General features: G+C 54.7%; 3 protein-coding genes across 7 annotated transcripts; 2 read left to right on the forward strand and 1 right to left on the reverse strand.

The window, feature by feature from the left end:
• The first annotated feature begins 1,139 nt into the window (after positions 1-1,139).
• On the forward strand, positions 1,140-5,507 carry CCDC28B (coiled-coil domain containing 28B). 3 transcript variants are annotated; one of them, XM_060003413.1, is made up of 6 exons: positions 1,140-1,206; positions 2,461-2,648; positions 3,790-3,956; positions 4,075-4,271; positions 4,495-4,517; positions 5,312-5,507. In XM_060003413.1, exons 2-6 carry the CDS (start codon positions 2,485-2,487, stop codon positions 5,364-5,366), a joined length of 606 nt encoding a protein of 201 aa, XP_059859396.1. In that variant the 5' UTR covers positions 1,140-1,206; positions 2,461-2,484; the 3' UTR covers positions 5,367-5,507. The 3 variants fall into 3 exon arrangements, with proteins under 3 accessions (XP_059859396.1, XP_069396458.1, XP_059859393.1); XM_069540357.1 differs by lacking the exon at positions 5,312-5,507 and adding an exon at positions 5,080-5,300 and having other exon boundaries at positions 4,495-4,545; XM_060003410.1 differs by lacking the exon at positions 1,140-1,206 and adding an exon at positions 1,221-1,427.
• Positions 5,508-6,104: 597 nt separating this feature from the next.
• On the reverse strand, positions 6,105-18,609 carry TMEM234 (transmembrane protein 234). 3 transcript variants are annotated; one of them, XM_060018205.2, is made up of 9 exons: positions 18,557-18,609; positions 18,116-18,267; positions 17,247-17,313; positions 14,666-14,758; positions 14,328-14,386; positions 13,667-13,950; positions 9,170-9,262; positions 6,606-6,789; positions 6,105-6,417 (listed from the first exon to the last, which is right to left on the reverse strand). In XM_060018205.2, the coding sequence occupies exons 1-9, from the start codon at positions 18,570-18,572 to the stop codon at positions 6,409-6,411; spliced, it is 957 nt and encodes a 318-aa protein (XP_059874188.1). In that variant the 5' UTR covers positions 18,573-18,609; the 3' UTR covers positions 6,105-6,408. The 3 variants fall into 3 exon arrangements, 1 of the variants encoding a protein (XP_059874188.1); XR_009520385.2 differs by lacking the exons at positions 6,105-6,417; positions 6,606-6,789; positions 9,170-9,262 and having other exon boundaries at positions 13,900-14,016; positions 14,236-14,386; XR_009520382.2 differs by lacking the exons at positions 6,105-6,417; positions 6,606-6,789; positions 9,170-9,262 and having other exon boundaries at positions 13,900-14,019; positions 14,236-14,386.
• On the forward strand, positions 6,476-8,484 carry IQCC (IQ motif containing C). The gene is given in 5 exon segments (XM_069540909.1): positions 6,476-6,890; positions 7,124-7,242; positions 7,359-8,003; positions 8,005-8,081; positions 8,083-8,484. Coding segments are annotated over 5 exon segments (1,089 nt in total). The 5' UTR covers positions 6,476-6,739; the 3' UTR covers positions 8,180-8,484.
• Positions 18,610-18,633: the final 24 nt, after the last annotated feature.

Consider the following 18,633-nt stretch of genomic DNA (forward strand, 5'->3'; position numbering starts at 1 on the left):
CTGGAACTCGGGGAGGCCTGGGCCCAGGGAGGCTCTGCTCCTGCCCAGTGGGAGGGGAAGGTAGGTAGGGTCACTGTGCGCTGGCCCCGGGCAGTTATCTGAGACTACAGGGCAGCCTCCTGTTGCATCAGATGCTTCTCTGGGGACCTGAGCTGGGAGCCTCTGCCAGGTCTTTTGTTAGCTGCCCCATTGGTCTGGCCTCCTGGGGTGGCACCAGCAGCGCTGGGTCAGCCTCCCATCAGGCACATAAGTTTCCCGCCTGGGGGCTGGTGTCAAGCGCTGGGTAATCACACTGGTTTTGCTCTAACCTGATGCTCCCCACACGTGGCCCCTAGGCCTGGGTGTGGGGAGAGGGTCGGCTTGGTCTTGTCATTTCATGAGTGACTGAATACAGCCCTCACCACCTACCAGCAAAGAGTGTCTGGGTGCTGTGGGGGAATGGTGTTACCTCAGAAGACTACTGTTGGGACTTCCATGGTGGTTCAGCGGCTCCCAGCGTGGGGGGCCCGGGTTTGGTCTGTAATCAGGGAACTAGATCCCATGTGACACAACTAGAGTTTGCATACCGCAACTGAAAATCCCGCATGTTGCAATGAAGACCGGGTGCAGCCAAATAAATAAATATATTTTTAAAAAAAGACTATTGTTGATTTTCAGTAAAATGACTACCTTCCTTCAGGGTTGTTATGAGGATTAAATGCACGTAAAATGCTTAATAGGGGACCGGGACTCATTTGAAAGATGGTTGTCTTCTCTTGCAGTTTTTTCCTGCTGCTGCTGCTGCTTCTTGTGCTTCTTATATGAGATATATATATATATATATATATATTCATTCATTCTCTACCCCCCACCTCCTCCTCCCCTCCATTTCTGACAAAGCTGCCACCATTTGGTAAGGGACTGTAACTTCTCTCCAAAACTGATAGGAAAGTGAAAGCGTTTTTTTTTTAGATTGCCATCACACAACCAATGTCATCACCTTAGCTCAGCTGGAGAGGTAAAGTCGAGTGAAAGGGACAGCTTAATAAATGTGGGGATGTTCCTCCCATCTTACTCCATCCCACTCTAAAAAAGGTCACTTTCTCTTTAAATGCAAATTGCCTCTTGCGAGCTCAGCTTCCACCCTTTCCGTTCCCGAGTTGGAGAGTGCTGCGGAGGGCGGAGGGAACCCCCACGGAAGCATCACTCCAGACCCCAAACCTCCAGGTCAGTTACCCACTTCGGGAGTGGGTGCAGAGGCTCAATGACGCGGGTCTGATGCTCCATTTCGGATCCTGGCTCCCGAGATGAGCGATCCATTTGGCACACGGCTTTGGAGATTGTGGGAAATAGATCCCAGGTCGCCCCCAGCCATTCCTGGGGAGCCGAGGCTCCCGCTGCAGTTTCTCTATCGAGTCCTTAATTGAACCAAGCTGCTGCTGAGCCAGGTATTTGACGCGCTTCTGCCTCCCCTCCACCACCGCTGTCCCACACCAGTGCCAGCCAGCCTCGTACAATTTAAATGCTTATGCCCCCAGCGCCACCGCCATCCCAGAGTGCGGAGTCGGGCTTGGTGGTGGAAACTGGGAGTAAGCAGCTTGAGGAAACCCCGTAAAGGGTCTTCAGACCTCCATCTGGGGGGCGGCCTCCGCGGACCCGGGGCTGAAGGGGCGGGGCCGGGCGGGAGATCCAGCGGTGCCAGCCTCGGGCGCAGCCTTTGTTGGAGGCCCAGGCTGCCTGCTACGTGCCCGACCACGCGGCCCTCTCTGGCTGCAGCTGAAGCCAAGCGGGGACTTCCTGACTGGGGAGGGTGAAGCGGCTGGAAGTCTGTCCCAGGGAACTTCTGGGAGTCTCCTGGTGTTTGCCATTGGGGGCGGGGTGGAAGAGGAGGGATGCCAGTGCGGGGAAACCACACTGAGCCCTGCCAGCGTGCCACGGCTTCTGCCATTGCTGCCCATCCTCAGTGGGTTACTGCCTCACACCGGGGTCTTCCCAGGTGATCCCATCCACATCTCTGTCACCTTCCATGCTGAGGTTTGTCAGCGTCTGTCCAGGCAGTTGATAAATAGAACGGAGCCGAGTTAAGACACTCGTAATCCTCAGCCGGGCTCCTGCCAGCTCACATCCACCCTGTCTCCCCCTCCATTTCCTCTGCCAGCTCCGCCCCCGCAGCTACAGGGACAGGAAACCCCAGGAGCAGCAGCAGCAGGAAAATAGTGTCTGGTCCAGCCCTTTGAGGCAGGGCCTAGGTTTTCAGGCTAAAACTGGAAGGCAAGGAGGACCTGGGGTGGGCCACAGAAGTTCCTTCAAATACACATCTGTGACCCCAGCAGTAGGTGCTGGCACCTGGCCTTGCCCATACTGGGCAGCTGAGGGGAGAGTTAGGAAGGTCTGGGGGCCATCCTTTGCAGCTCTCAGGGATTGCTAGGTGGAGGGATGGCTTTGCCCCTCACTATCTCAGTGGGACTGCCTCCCTCCCAGGGCCTGAGGCCTAGCCAGCATCCAATGGAGGACAAGAAGAAGAAAAGGAGTCCCAAGCCCTGCCTGACCCAGCCAGCCCAGCCCCCAGGCACACTACGCAGGGTCCCAGTGCCCACCAGCCACAGCGGCTCCTTGGCCCTGGGACTCCCTCATCTGCCATCCCCCAAGCAGCGGGCCAAGTTCAAGAGGTGGGTACAGAAGGGAAGAGGGCAAGGAGGGAGGGACCCTAACTCTGGGCTGAGCCCTGTGGGCAGGAAGGTAAAGGGGGCCTTAGCCTACCATTACTAAGCAGTAATCCATGCCTTCCCTGGGGCTCCTCCCACCCCCCACCGGCCCCTGAGAACTCAGACCCAGTTCCTACTCTCAAGTGTGTTGGGAAAAGGCCAGGTGGGTCACGGGGATCACACAGTATGATGATGCACCTCAGCGCAGGGAGTGAGCAAACTTCCAGGAAGTGAGTCAGAGAAGGCTGTTGGGCACACTGGAGAGGGACAATGTTCTAAGCTGAGGGGCTTGCCTGGCAGAAGTATGGTAGGAAAATATTGCCTGGAAGGTTCCAGGAACCACAGGTGATTTGGTGGTCCTGGATTGTCATGGGGTAGGAAATGGTGAGGGGATACTTGGGTAAACAATTTGAATTCTCCGCTTAATTTTTTTAATGATTGAAAATTTGCCTCCTACCCTATAGTGTCTGTGTTTGTTTCCACTACCCATGCGTTCTTTCTCTGATTACTGTGTTTCCCTGTGCCTTTGGCACCACCTGCCTGAGAGGCATGTTGGGAGATGGCCAAGTCGGGGTAGCTGAAGCTCAGGGCTGGGGCAGGGATAATAGGAGACGCAACTGGAGAGGCAGTGGGGCCAAGCTGGAAAGATCATTCAGTGTTATCCCGAGGGCAATGGAAAATTCAAAGAAAAGGTTTTTACAAACAAGAGGGGCAGAAAGATATTTTTGGAAGAGGTAAGATGGCTTTCATGGTAATAAGGGAGTAACTATCCCCAAGTTCACTGAGGACCGGTGAGGACAAGTGATTCACCCAGGGTCACAGGAAGAATGAGTGAGGTGCTCAGACTGGAACCCAGGAGCCCCATTCCAGGCATGGTTCTGGATGTATCACTGGCAGAAAAAGACTTCTTTTGACTTCTCACCCTCACCCTTCTTCACCCACTCCCTTCCCTTTACCCATCCCGGTGCCCAGAACCGGGCGAAACATCCATTTACATTGGTGGGTGGATAGAAGGGTGAATTAGTGCATAGACAGATGGCACAGAAGACCTGGGGTTACCTGGCTGCCACTCACCCTGTGACCATGGCCATGCCCACCCACCCAGGGTCAGCAAGGAGAAATGCCGCCCAGTGCTGGCAGGAGGTGGGGGTGGCTCTGCAGGCACCCCCCTGCAGCACTCGTTCCTGACCGAGGTGACCGATGTCTATGAGATGGAAGGTGGGCTGCTGAACCTGCTCAATGATTTCCACTCAGGCCGGCTGCAGGCCTTCGGTGAGTCCTGGGGGCGGGGCTTAGAGGGCATGTAGGTGGGGCTGGAGGACTGGGTATCTGGGGCGTGGCTGGGACCAGGGTCCCAAGCTTGCTCCCAGAGCTGACAGGTGTTGTCCAGGGAAGGAATGCTCCTTTGAGCAGTTGGAACACGTGCGGGAGATGCAGGAGAAGCTGGCCCGGCTGCACTTCAGCCTGGACGTGTGTGGAGAGGAGGAGGAGGAGGAGGAGGAGGAGGAGGACGGGGTCACTGAGGGGCTACCTGAGGAGCAGAAGAAGACGATGGCTGACCGCAACCTGGACCAGCTGCTTAGCAATGTGGGTCAGGGCTGGGTGCTTCAGTTCCTGGGGGCACCAGAGGGTGTGTGGAGGGGTACATGCTTCTAAGACCATTCCTGGCCCCTGGGTGAGAAGCTGGGGGTGCATGGAGCCCAAAGCTCTGGGCCTCTCAACCCCCCACCAGAAGATGAACCCCAGAGCATCTGGAGTTTGACCAGGTGCCCCTCCTTACAAAAACTTCCCTTACTCTCTCTGTTGACAGCTGGAAGATCTCAGTAATTCTATGTATCCTTTCAAGGGGACTTGACAGTGTGTAAGTGTGTGCACGCCTCCCAGAGATAAAATCAGCTTCGGCCTCCCCACCACCCTGCAGGAATCTTTACAGATAACCAACATCCTCACCCCTTTCAGTCCTACAGAATTAGCCACAAATTCCCCCTACCCAGGTAGAGGGTGCAGAAAGAATTCCCCAAATATTAGGAGAAAGAAAGGTGGTTGCAGGGAATATGTTTTACTTGCTTATCAAAATCTTTGCAAGGGGCTTCCCTGGTGGCGCAGTGGTTGAGAGTCCGCCTGCCGATGCAGGGGACACGGGTTCGTGCCCTGGTCCGGGAAGATCCCACATGCCGCGGAGCGGCTGGGCCCGTGAGCCATGGCTGCTGAGCCTGCGCGTCCGGAGCCTGTGCTCCGCCACGGGAGAGGCCACAAAAAAAAAAAAAAAAAAAAAAAAAAAATCTTAGCAAGTACTTTAGCCGACACCAATCCATGGCAAAGCTTGTCTGATGTCTTCCTATTCTTTCAGCACTGAACAATTCTTTTTACTGACTTAAATTATCTCCGCATCTAGTTCTATCAGAAGTAGTGCGGGTGCACGCTCCTGCATGATCTAAAGCAAAAGCGAAGGGGGTAAGGCACCTAGCAAGAAGGACAGGTGAGGACTGCAACCCCAGACCACGGAGCACTCCAGAGTTCCTGGCCCCCGCCCTTTTGCGCAGTCGGGGAAACTGAGCCTGTGCAGGTTGGGAAAATAGGGCTGCAAGGACCCGGGTCCAGAGCATCACAATCCTTGACAGGCACAGACAGAAGCTGCACCTGGCTGAGAACGCCGAGCCTGAGGAGCCGTCAGCTGTGTAGGTGTCGGACCCAGGCTCAGACCGCCCCTTCTCATTCCCTTCAAACTGTGACTTTTTACGGACTCGATTGGGTGTTCCGCGGCCCCCCCAGGTGCTATGGGGGAGGGGGGCATTGGATGGAATTAAACCATAAAGAAAGAAAGCGGCTCTGTGTCCTCCCTCCCCTTCTCGCGCCTTTACTCGGCAGGGGCGCCCGGGCCCCAGCTCTCGCGGGAACGCCCCTTTGCAACAAACTTCTGGTTTGGGAGGTCCCGCTCGCGGGGCTGGACTCCCCTGTGCTGCTCTGGGAGTGGGAGTTGGGGACAGGTGCCAGTTGGCGCCCAGCCCCAGGGCAGGAGCCAAAAAGGTTGCCATGGAGACGGCGGGGCGGGGCCTGAGCAGGCCAGCGCGGCGCAGACTGGTGACGCACTGCGCAGGCGCCGGGCGGGTCAGTTTGCGCCCGGATGGAGCGGGAACGGTTGGATCGGAAGGTGACCGCGCTGCAGGTGCGGGGCAGGCTGGGGTGCGCATGATTCCTCCGCCGCACGGGATCTCGGACTGGGACCTTTGGACAAGATGAGGCTGTCACGTCTAGTAACCTGCCCGCGTGCCCACCTCTGAACCTACCGACCCAGCCCCACCGGCCTGAAGAATGCGGGGACCCCACGGACCCTCACGCGCCCCCCACTCCCATTACACACTCCTACGGGATCAGGGAAATGAAGGGAAGGGCCTTTAATCGACGAGGTGGATCCAGCCCAGCACGCTCCCTCGAACCCCCAGAGCGCCAACACACAGCGTCACCTGTCCTCTCCCGGGGGCCGGGTCCTCTCTTGCAGACCTCTCCAGGAGAATCCCCCAAGATGCCCCCATTTTGCAGTGATAAGGGTTTTCTTTCCCCTCGTTCTCCACACCAGGCCTGCGTCCGGGGCTTCTTGGTCCGACGCCAGTTCCAGAGTCTTCGAGCTGAATATGAGGCTATTGTACGAGAGATCGAGGGTGATCTGGGCACGCTTCAGTGGACTGAGGGCTGGATTCCCAGGCCCCGATTTCTCCCAAAGGTACTACACACCCTAGAGGTAGAAGAGATGGGGAAGAAGGACCTGGGCAGGGGATTCCACCCTTCATGCTGACAAGCTATTCTCATTGGAAAAGGCAGCAGACTCAACCTCCTCACACCCCAGTCCTTAATCCTCATCAACTTGTATGCTAAATCATGGCACCCAGACACTTGGAGGGTTTAGCCTTGGGGCTCTCATACCTTTCTGACTGATTTCTCAGAAGGCAAAATCCCATCAGACCTGGAAAGCTGGAGAGAGGGTACCAAATCCAGAGCAGGAACTGTGGAGCTGCTTCCCATGTAAAGAGCCTGAGAAAGAGGCCATCTGGGAGGAGATGATACTGAAGAAGTCAGGAGAGAGCGCAGCAAACTCAGGCAGTCTTCCCTGCAGAGATGATAGCCCATGGCTTCAGGATGAGCAGAGCAGGAGGACCAGGAAACCGAGCCAAGAGGAGACCAGAGACATGTCAAAGATGGAGAACCCAGGTACCTCTCTGCTTAGATCAGGGCAAGCCCCTGACCCTCTCTGGGCGTCAGCTTTCCCATCTGAAAAGTGAAAGGCTTGTGCTAGATAAGCTGCATCCCTTTCCTTCTTCCCTCTGCTTGGTTGGGGGCAACTCATGGGTGGGCAGGGGGAGGGTGCCAGGGTCTAATGCTAGGCCAGTGCCCACTGTCTGCCCCCTCAAGGCTTTCTCCCTTCATTCTTCCCTCCTTCACAGAAGCTGCAGGTCCAGGACTGCCCCACAGCCAGACTGAGCTCCAGGAGCTCCAGTACCACCGCAGCCACTTGGCTATGGAGCTGCTGTGGCTGCAACAGGCCATCAATAGCCGTAAGGAGGTAGGCACTAATTTGGAGCCCTCTCTGCACATTTAGGGCCAAGGGTGGGGGTTAGGGAAAAGCCTCCTGCCATGCCCAAGCAGGCCTGCCTGGTACAGTGTTCTCTTCTCCAACAGTACCTAATTCTCAAACAAACACTGAGATCCCCAGAGGCGAACCAGGCAAGAGACGAGCCCAGCTTGTGCGCAGACCATGGGGGACAGGGCTGTGAGAAAGCTGGGTCACGACCAGGCCCACCACTGGAAGACCAGTCCTACAGAACTACTAGAGAGCCAGACCACATGGATGACTCCTGCTGGAGACTCAGATCACAACCCCATAAAACCCCAGAAATACTGGCCACTACAGACAAAACCACTGCTGGGGCTAAATACAGGGACCTATGCTACAGACAGACAGGACCACAGCTGCCCACACCATGGGATAATCAGGCCATAGGGAAAAGGCTCACCAAAGAGCCACAGTGTGGAGAACAGACCTATGGAGGGACCTGCCTGCAGCTGACAAAACTTCTAGAGGATGAGACCCACAAAGGCCTCAAATCTAGGGGCTGCTGTTCTGGAAAGGCCAGGACACAGCTGCCCACACTCTGTGAGGACCCAGACGTTGAAGACAACTCTCCCAGAGGGCCAGGCCAAAAAGAGCGTGATTGCCAAAGAGCTGGGCCACGAGAGTTGGGCCTCTCAGAGGACCGTGTCATCTGTGATGGGACTTTGGCAGAGCATGGTGGCCTGCATCTCTGGAAGGCTAAACCACCCCGAGGGCCAGACTCCTAGTGATAAAAGCTCCACAGATAGAACCTCCAATGAATCTAGCCATGAAGGATGGAAAAACCAGAGGATCAAGGCCACCTGAGAAACTGTCTTCCACAGGGTCAGACCACACAGGAGAGGATCACTGGAGGGGGCGACTGTGGAAAACAGGACCACCAGGCTAGACCCTGGGGAACCAGGGAAGACCAGGTTCCAAAGGGGGATTCTATGAAAGGGCAATGAGGGAGACAAGACCTCATTGTAGCTCCCTGGTACCAGCTCTACCTCCTGCCCCTGCCCGTGGGTACTAGTGGCGAATGAGGCCAAGAGAAGCTGGAGCACAGAGCTGGCATCAGTAGAGATAGGAGGATACGTTCATCCTCTGCCTGTGGCTCAACCCAAATTTTGGGATAGGGAGCCACCTGGGGTGAGCAAAGTTGGGGGCTGATGGAGAATAAAGGTGTTCTTTAGATTCTGAGCCTGGTTGTATTTATCTTCTGCCTCTGGTCAGGACAGACTCTGGGCCCTCCTGTTCACTTCCTGCTGACATGGGGCATCTTCCCCAGAGCTGGCTGGGAGCCACAGCCCAGGAGCAGACTAGCCATCCTTGGGGAACAGCCCCCAAAGCTGATCTTCCTTTAAGCTCAGCCCTTGGGCTGCAGAGTGGCAGGGAGGCTGAGAGTCCCTCGCTCCACCCAGTACTGGAACATCTGTGTTTCAGTGTCATCTCTGCCACTGCCTCTCTCACTGAGTCCCAGGCTCTTTCTTCATATGTAGTGATCAGACCCACCGTACTCTTGTGAGGCCCCACCAAGAGCAGGTTGGATGAGACCTTGAATGCAGACAGATGCTCCTATGGAGGCTCTCCCTGCCTTTCTGGGTGAGAGGGCAAGACTCCACCTCTGATTGGCACTGCTCCCAGCCCTGCCTTAGTTGCCTGGCAACAGCTCTGCGTCTCTAGCCGGGGATACGCTATGGCAGGTGGCAGTCCAGCAGCCAAGAGGGTAGTGGTGTCCCGGAATGGGGACCCCTTCTCCCCGGGCCACCAGCTGGTGGTGACTCAACACTGCTTCCCCACCCTGGAGACCTTCCTCTGTGATGTGACATCGGCTGTGCAGGCCCCACTGGCCGTGCGTGCTCTCTACACGCCTTGTCATGGCCACCCTGTCACTGACCTGGCAGACGTGCAGAACAGAGGGCAGTATGTGGCTGCTGGCTTTGAACGATTCCGCAAGTTCCCGTGAGTGGGCTGGGGCTGGTCAAAGAGCCTGGGGAGAGAGGTAATAGCGATAGCAACAGCATGTGTTCAGTACTTCCTGTGTATCTCACGGAATACAGCAATCCTATGAAGGGGGTGGTCTTATCCCCATTCTTTGGAAGGGGAAATCAAGATAGTGAAATAACCTACCTAAGAGTACATAAATAACACGTGGAGCCACAGTTCCAGTCAAAGTCTTACACTGATGTTCATGCCCATCCAGCCAGGACCAACCAGTGGGAAGAAGAACATTCTGCTGGTTGAGCCCCTTTTTCCAAAGGCTGTTCCTGATTGGGTCCTTACCACCACCATGCCCATCACCACCACCACTAAATACTCTAAATCCATCCATCACTTCCTCCCTGCTGTGCTTAGGCATCCTGTGCTCTCCATTAGGCTGGGATTGTCCTTTACAGGGTGGGGCTATGCTTTCCAAGATGGGAGAATAAATAATTTGAGTGTCTGAGCTTCCAGCTCAGATCTGGCTTCCAGGTCCTCCTCTGCTCTCAGCTGAGGTTGCTGAGAGTTAAGGAGCCAGGAGTTGGGAGCCAGACAGACTTAGAGTCTGGGCTCTGTCACTTCCATGTTGCTTAGGTGAGTCACTTAACTTGCCCTCGTTCTCATACAAAATGAGATGAAACCGCACACATCATGAATGAGAAAATTTCTGAGATACAGGAGGATGTCGACCTTTAATCTTGTGGTTTGGGTCTGAGACCCCAGACTGGATGTCCAGCCTGATACATAACCTGAGGCAGGTTCAAGTATCAGCATCCGTTTCCAGACCGAGATAACTGAGACTATTCCAGTGGGAAGGAAGACTTGGTGAACTGGGCCCCAGCCCCACGCTCTGGCAGCTGCCGGGCTGTTGAGGACCCAGGCTCCCCAAGATGACCAGTGACCTATCTGTCCTTTCAGCTCTTTACACCCTAGAGGGGAGGATCCAGGTGGGAAGAGCAGCAGACTACCTGTAAGTCCTGGGGCCGACCAGCCCCCAGCCCTCTGTTCTCCCATCCCCCTGGGGGCTGCCCCCACTTTGGTCTGGGAAGTCAGGAGCCCTGGAGCTCTGGAGCCTTCTCGGGTGCAGGATTTCAAGACACTGTTCCTTGTGCCATTCCCAAACTTTTACTTTACTTTAGCTCCAGGCTATGGTCCTCAGAGGAAAGAGGAAGCCATAAAACAGAGGGATGGGAGGGGGTTAAGAATGTGACCTAGGGGAGGTAGAAGTACCCTTTGGTGAAAGGCGTGACCAGTCCCATCCCTCCTTGCCCCCTCTTCTGCCCCAGTCTGGTTTCTTTCCCTCACCCTACCCACCTTGGACTGACCTATCCCTGACAAAAGGCCTCAACTCGCTCCTGATCTGGGGGCCTGACGGGTTTCAGGGCCCTCCTGTGATTCAGCAGCCATGTGATGGGGCCCTTGGACAGCGGCTACCTGCAGGTTCCCCCTGCTGTATCCAGTGAGTGCTCGTGTTGGGGAACAGGGGCAGAGATTTTTGTTTCAGGGAGACCAAGGGAAAGTGGGTGGATTTGTTCCAGGAGCCCCTGGCGACTGGGATATAAAAAGTCCAACATGCTTAATGGGTGAAAAACAATGCACTGGTTCTTGGACCATCTTCTAGCCGCTGTGCCATCCTTCCTCCTCTCGCACGTAGGTAGTTCTGGGGACCCTTCCCCTTACCAGGCTGCTCTTTGTCCCAGTGTGTTCAGGAATGGGGACCTGTTAAGCCCCCCATTTAGCCTGAAGCTGTCCCAGGCTGCCAGCACGGACTGGGAAGCAGTGTTGAAACTCCTGACTGAGAAGGTGAAATTACAGAGCGGGGCTGTGCGCAAGTGAGTTTGGGGACTGTGGAGACCTGAATGTCCCCAAAGGGAGCCTCCCTACTGCTTTTCGCTGCCCTTGAGGATGAAAAGGCGAAAGGAAAGCATGTTTCCCCAAATGAGACTTCTTTCTGTGCCTCAGGGAGAGGCCCCTCCAGCCCAGCCCTCGGAGCCAGGGCAGAGCCTGGGTGACTGGCCCTGGTGCCCAGAGGGCCAGCAGCCAAAGGGCACCTTGAAATAGCTGTACCCACCCCCTTGTAGTCTGCTGCGTATGAAGATACATCTTGTTCACCGGCCCTTATGTACTCACCTCTCTCTCCCAGACTCTGCACCCTGGATGGGCTCCCACTGTCAGCAAGGGAGGCTCTGGTGAGTGGCCATTACTATGTGGCTGTCGGAGAGGATAGTTCAAGGCCCTCCCCTATCTGGTGCCTCATCCCTCACTGCCCAGGGGCTGCTGGTATGTATGTGTGAGGTGGAAGGGTAGCAGGTTAGAGCAGAGGAAGCCACCCTGACTCCATGTCCTGCTCTGCCTCCTACAAGCCTTCTCTTTTTTCACTGCAGGCAACCCCCAGACCCAAAGTCCAGGCTCCACAGCAGGGGGTAGGTGAGGCAGGGGGTCATGGGGGGTGGGAAGGAAAAGGAGTGACTAGCCGAATCCTCTTCCAGCTCAGCCTCTGACCTTATCTCACTGCATCCTCTCAATAATCTTGTGAAACAGAGATTATTATTCCCGTTTTCCAGAGGAGAAGCTGAAGTTCAGAGGAGTGAAGTGATTCGTTCAGGTTAACACAGTTATTGACAGGGGCCAGACCAGAAACTGGTCTGAAGCCAGCTTATCTGGGCTCTGTGAAGACCTTCAGGACTCTGAGTTGCTGGACCTAATGCCAGGTTGGATGCTTGGAGACGGAATCAGCATATCTGGCACAACAGGGTCCAAAGGTGCTTATCAACTCCCCATCTTATCCCAAGCCTGAGCCCTCCCAAGAGATGAGCCAGTGAGCATTGAGTGGGGGGTAGGGGGATGCGGCCTGGTTTCACTGGGCATCTAGAATACCAGGCACCATCTGCCGTGTCCCTGGATAAGGCAGCCTGATGGAAGAGGGAGCAGGGAGGGAGGAGGCAGGCTATGAAGATGGATGGCATCTCCTCTTCCAAGCTCCCACCAGGAGCATTCAAACCTTGACTGGGAGTGGAGAAGGTAAGGCCAGCCTGCACCACGGCTCAAGCCCAGTGTTCCCTCCACAGGCCGATGGCCACAGAGCACAGGCAACTCAGTCCTCTCCAAAGGAAGCCAGGCAAATTGAGCCATCTGCTTTTTATGCCAGCCCCCAGCAAGCTTTTCAGCATGCTCTCCACTCTCTTGAGGGGACCCAAGAATCCAAGGCCTTCTCTGCCAGCCTCTAACAGTGACGTAGGATTGTCCCTGCTATGCTGAGGGAGTTCCATGGGGGCGGAATGCCCAGGTTCAGAGCTGGTCCGGACTTCAGGACGACTGTCTCCTACTCCCCTGTGTGCACGGCCAGTCCCTTGCCTCTTCACAGGGACCTGGTTTATGAAAAGAAGCACATGGAAACTCAAAGCCATGACATTTCGGGGGTGGGATTTGGAAGGGGTGGGGGTAGGGCCAAAGGCCTGCCTCTGAGCTAACCTGCCATCCTCTGAGGTCCTGGGCGAGGGGGAGGGGAGGGGAGGGGCTGGTAGAGAGGGTCAAGGGAAAGAATGTGAGGGCTCCTCAGCCTAGGCATCGGCCTGTAACTTCCCACATCAGAAGTCAAGGGAGTGTATGGGGCTCCCCATGCAAGGATGGAGACAGCACGGGCCCAGGGAGTAGCACATGATGAAGCCACCTGGACAGAGGCACCCCTGGATCAGGTGGGCTGGGGCCAGGGCCGGAAGCCGTATGTTGGGACAGGAGTTCTGAGCTGGAAACAGGCAGCTCTAGGTCCCGGAAACGATTCTTCTCCCTTGTGATTGTGAGCAAATCTCCTAACCTCTCAGAGCCCGACTTCCTACCTTGTTGAATGAGAGGGCAGATGCTAATTTCTGGTCTCTTCCTTTCTTGGGGTGGGCAAACCCCAGGCTGAGGACTGGAGGCTGGATGTGGGGTGCTAATGGCTCCGTTCTGTGTGGCCTTCTGCCTCCTCCAGAGGGCAGCACAGGTAGTGGAAGAGGCCCTGATCCTGGAAAGCCGGCCAGAGCTGGGGCAGCTCTCTCGGCCTTGGCCCCTGCTCTGCCATCTTGAGAGCCAGCAGCTGCAGCCAGGAACTGGGGACCGCCACTCTGCGGCCACCATTTATCCTCAGCCTCCAGCGGCCGGTTCTCAAGGAAGCAGGGCCTCCCCTAGGCTCACAGGGTGCGCTGCAGCCCCTCTTCTGCCCCTAAACCCACAGCCCAGCCTCCTTTCCGCTCCGAGCAGAGCAGCCCAGCCCAGCCACAGAGGCCACTTCCTTATGAGGTTCTCTGGCCAGAGAGATGAGTAGCCAACGGAGCTTCAGGGAAAGAACACAAACTGGGGAGCGGGTCGTCCCAATAAAAGAATACTTACCAACCTCCATCTGTCTACTACACGTTTATTACAGACTTCCGCTCACCTGGCATTGCTCCAAACGTTGGGGTCTGGCAGTGCGGGGGCCCATAGATGTCGATCGGTTTGAGAGGGGCCGGCACCCACCTCACAGGAGGGACAGGCAGGGCTAACAGCAAACTCCTCTCCCCAACGTCTGCTGTTCTTATGCACCTTCCCCTCAGTTCCCTCCTCAGCCAGCCAAGGCTGAGCCCTGGAGCCCTCCTGTTTGCATTTCTGGCTCAAAGACTGTAGCTGGCTCTCTTCTTGCGGCTGGAGTTCTGCGGTCCACCAACCAGCTGCTGGGATAGTCTGGGTCAGGCACAGGAACAGTGGCAGGCCTGGGGCCTGGGGCCTGACATGGCAGCAGAAAGTGTGCTGCTGGGACAGAAAGGTTGCTGAGGGTGAGGGTGCGTGTGAAGTCTCTTGTGCTAAATCCGAGCAGCAGGTGAACAGCACGTGGAAGTTACAAAACGCTTTCACTTTTGTTCTCTTATCATGATCCATGAGGTAGCTATTATCCCAAGAGATGAGGAAGCTGAGGCTGGGGAGTGGAACGGGGTGGGAGGGCTAAGTCCGCATGCTCACTGCCTCTACCTCATGGCCCAGGGGCTTCCTGGAGACAGCAGAGCCGGAGGGTGGCCTTGGTCCACTCAAGGCGTAGATGGTTGCCCCTGGGTCTTGGTCACTGAGCTTGTGATGCAGAGTGTAATTCCTGCCACGGTGAGCACCATGCCTGCGAATGCTCCTGGGATCATGGGGAGAAATTGAGAGGCTCTGAGACCAGCCATGTCAGTAGGAGCTGGTGCAGGGCTGAGGGAAGGGCTCAGACAGGGTCTGTCCCCAGACTACCCAGGGGAAGGAAACTCTGATGGCCACAAGGAAGCAGTGGAGCTGCAGAAGAAAGGGGCAGGATCAGGGAAGATCCTCTCCTCACCGGGCCAAGGGAGATGGCTCTGGAAAAAACTAACCCAGGGGTGTCAAAGCCCAAGTAGTGGCTCCCCAAACTTGCAGTGGCCAGACTTACGTTTTCCACCGATATCTTCTCCAAGGACCTTCCCAACAATCAGTGTAAAGATGATGGCCAGAGAGTTACTGATGGGCACAGCTAGGGTCAGATCTGAGTGATCAGAATGAAAAGAATCTCTGAGATGCAAAAAAAAAAAAGTCTTTCTAGGCACAAAACACTTTCATTACATCATCAAGACAGTCTTTTAAAAAGGGTATCTCATGACCCCATTTTCCAGATGAAGTCACAGCAAAGCTCAGGATTCAAACTCAGGTCTCCTGACTCTAAATTCAGTGCTCCCTCAGGATTCCAGCATGAAGACCTGAACTATAAGGTCTGGGACCACCTTGGTTTGCTGGTAAGGATGAGATCTTTGCACTCAAAGAGAACTTCTGAGATCTCAAGGACATCTGGACAGACAAGTACCCAAAACCCATAGGATGCAGTAGCTATTAACACCAAACACGTTTATCAAGTATACATTATGTGCCGGGTGCTTTGTGCACACATCTCATTAATCTTCACAAAAACACTGCAGGAAGAGCATTAGCATCATTCTGCATAGATAAAAGAACCAAAGGCTCAAAGACATCACATAAATTGAGGCAAATTGAGGATTTAAACCAAGGTCTGCCTGACTCCAAAGCCTGTGCCCTTATTGAATCTATTTAGATGGATAAGGACAAACCAAAACTGCAGGTGAAGCACATTTTGTTTCTGTTTCAGCTCAGACTTGGGCCTTACGGAATTACAGAAGAGAAAAAAAGTCAGCGGTAGGAAGCCAGGTACAGGACAGGCCCCACAAGGCTGGGCCTTAAGTAGAGGTCACCGCAGTCCAGGGTCTGTTCCTTAGTTTTGAAGCCCCGAGGGACTGACTTGCAAGAAACAAACTTCAAAAAGACTAATGGAGTTAAGAACACTGTTAACTTAAAATTTATTACACTTAAATTTTGTACACCTAAAGCTTTTTAAGAAGATAGATTTTACGTTAAGTGCTCTTAAACACATACAAAAAAACAAAACGAAATCAGAAGCTGAGTTACTAGTTTACAAGACTCATAACTGCCAGGCAGACTGTGCATGTTGGCTTCTCAGCACACTCTTTCCCAGCCCTCCCGGGCCTCACCTGCTTCAGGTAGCGGAGGAGAGAACCGTGCAGCTCCTCAGCCCCTGCGAGGCCCCACCGAGGCTGGCATTAGCCATCCAAGAAACTGACACAACAGCTACCTACTCAGAGCTCCTTCCTTAAGCTTTCACACTTTACATCGAGTGCAGTGGCTGCTAAAGTCTGGTTTGCAACAGGAGATTGGGGAGGGAAGCAGCACGGTACAAGGGAAGAGCAAGGGCACTGGAGTGAGGCTGACCCAGGTTTCCCTATGTCACCTTGGTTAGGTCATTCAAACACTCTGAGCCTGTGCCCTACATGACAAACAGTGATAGCAGGATAACAACATCACCTTACAACAGGGTTGTAAGATGAAATATGATAACATGTGTATATCCTTGGCTGAACGTATCCTTAATAAACAGAGACCACTGTTCTGATTATTAGAATGGGTGGGCGTTAAAGGATACAGAGTAGGTGGTGAGATAATAGGATCCTAAAATTCCAATTTGCTCAAAACTTGGTAAATGGCTAACTGCAGTCAGCTGACCAGAGGGCTTAGCATTCTGGGCAGCAGGGAGTGCCAGAGGCTTTCAAACTTTCCTTTAAATGAAGTCTTATGAGAAGCCCAAAATATAAGACAGATGAAAGCGGAGTGACTCTAGTTGAAGCTGATGTGGCAGGTCTGGAGGTCGGCCTATCCGCTCACCCTCCTATGGCCTCTGAGGGGTTTCCCAGGGCTACCTGGGACCCAAATTTCTGTCAAGTCTCTGGGGGGCCTAGGTGAGACTCCAGGAGAGGTGAAATTCTCATAGCAAAGTTCAAGAGCATAAACTTTAGTAATATGTGGCTTCAAGTCCTTCTGCACAGACATGCAGTGGGACTTAAAGAGAGATGCAATAAGTTGCCCAAAGTTCTGTAACTTCATCTCCTAGGTGGAGACAATCATGCCTACTTCATAGGGTTGAGATGAGAATTTTTTAAAATGTGAAAACTAGAACAGTATCTAACGCAGTAGAGGGCAGTCAACAACAGTGGGGGAAAGGCAATTTATGTTTATTGAGCTCCTCCTGGTACAGTGCGCACCAGGTACTCTGCCAAATGCTTTTCATACACTGAATTTAATGCTCTCAGTGTTATGAAGCCAGTTGTAAAAAATCAAGGTTCAAATAAGGGACTTGCTCAAGGTTAGGCAGGTAGCAAGCAGTGGAAGCAAGAGTGTCAAAGCCAGCCCTTGGCACAGCAAAATGAACCTTCTTTCTTCCTCTGCCACTGCATGAGACTGCCAGGCTTCAAACCAACTCTCGTGCCTGGCAGCATACTCATAACCAGCCCACCGTGCCCTACTGCCCAGAGAAGAGGGTGCAGCTCGGGAACCAGAGACAGGGGGCTCTCCCTCACTCATGGCAACAAGGTGTTTTAGACACCCTCCCCACAGTGACTCTCCGGGTGGCCTCCACCACTAAGCATAGTAGTTCTAACCCAGAGACCTACCTGTTGATGCCAAGGTGAGGTAGTAGAGAAGGGAGCCACACTGGTTGAGGGAAAAGGGCAGCAGGTACTGGAAACAGAAGAAAACTGCAGTCAGTGTGATTGCTTAACTGAGCAGTGCTGCCTTCTTTGAGCTTTGAGATATGCCTTTCCTCGGAGGGAGGGGTAGCTATAAGGGCCTAGGGCCTAAGCCCTCTGAAAAGAACCCTTCCAGGGCAGAGGGAATGTCACTGAGTGAATTCCATGCCTTTGCCCTGAATGCCCTCCCCCTCAGCCCTGCTGGTTCCTATCCTCCCCATTCTGCAAGTCTCTGAATGCCAGTGTTACTCTCTCCAAGAAGCCCTCCCCTGGTCCCCTAGCTCCAGCCTCCCTCCTGTGAACTCACACAGCACTTATCTGTACCTCTCTCAAAGCCCTTAGCCCTAAGAGACGGTTGTGTCTATGTCTTGTCTTTCCCACTAGCCTAGACGGGCAGCGTTGGGGTCAGAGGTAGTTCTCCATATCCTGCCTCCCCAGGGCCAATTTGAGCCCTAAGCCCTCCCTCTGGAAAGGTCTGTTGGAGGGATCACCATAATAAAATATTAAAAATAGCAGCTCAAAACATCATAGATTTGGGCCCTAATTATGTACTAGGCCCAATGCTAAGTGCTTTATGTGCCTCACCTCACTTAATACTCACAACTGCCCCATGAGATGGTTACATTATTCCCATTTTACAGATGAGGAAACTGAGGCTCAAGGCAGACAAGGAATTCATCCAAGAGCTTCTAGCGAGTAAGTGGTGGAATGCAGATTCTGACCCTGACCTGTTTGACTCCAGAGACCAAATTCTTAGCGGCTATGCCCGAGAAAGGGGTCATTCACCGACGCACCTCAGTATTCAAGAAGAGGGTCTTCGTCTCCTGCAGCAACTGCCGGGCCCACGTCCGCTCATGAACCTGCTGCAGGTGCGAGGAGGCCCGCTTCAGCAGCGGCTGTGTGCCACCCCACAGAGCGGCCACCAGCACCAGAGCCAGCACCTGCCCTGGACGGAGATGCGAGTGACACTCCCTCCCCCGCCGCGCCGCCCCACCGCACGGCCCCAGCCCTCCTCCGGCCTCCCATCCCCAGCCCGCCGCCCCTACAGCCCTTCTTTGCTCTCCAACGCCCCGGGTGTGATTGGCGGGTAGGACAGACCCCGGGAGGCCGGGGAGGTGGATCCAGGAGCCCAGGTTCGGGATTGCAGCAGTGGTCGGGGTTAGGTGACGGAGGTGGAGTAGAAATGAATTCCGGGTGGGAGTCTGGAAGCCTGGGGAGGGGCGGGGCCCGCCTACCCAGGGTCGCCGCCATGGCAACGCCGCTCCTCTCCACTTCCGGGAACGAAGGGGCGGAGACCCGTAATCCGGAAGTG

Source organism: Delphinus delphis, chromosome 1 (assembly GCF_949987515.2).
Source record: "Delphinus delphis chromosome 1, mDelDel1.2, whole genome shotgun sequence".
NCBI lineage: Eukaryota > Metazoa > Chordata > Mammalia > Artiodactyla > Delphinidae > Delphinus > Delphinus delphis.

What these genes read in the sequence shown, in the direction of transcription:
- TMEM234 (XM_060018205.2), bottom strand. An exon ending in AGAAGATATCGGTGGAAAAC is followed by an intron (nt 14,387 to 14,665) that starts GTAAGTCTGGCC and finishes CCATGATCCCAG; the next exon opens with GAGCATTCGCAGGCATGGTG. An exon ending in AACGTTTGGAGCAATGCCAG is followed by an intron (nt 9,263 to 13,666) that starts GTGAGCGGAAGT and finishes CTCTCTCCCCAG; the next exon opens with GCTCTTTGACCAGCCCCAGC.
- CCDC28B (XM_060003413.1), top strand. Translation starts at nt 2,485, where the DNA reads ATGGAGGACAAGAAGAAGAAAAGGAGTCCCAAGCCCTGCCTGACCCAG. An exon ending in AGGCCGGCTGCAGGCCTTCG is followed by an intron (nt 3,957 to 4,074) that starts GTGAGTCCTGGG and finishes GGTGTTGTCCAG; the next exon opens with GGAAGGAATGCTCCTTTGAG. An exon ending in GAAGATCTCAGTAATTCTAT is followed by an intron (nt 4,518 to 5,311) that starts GTATCCTTTCAA and finishes TGACAGGCACAG; the next exon opens with ACAGAAGCTGCACCTGGCTG.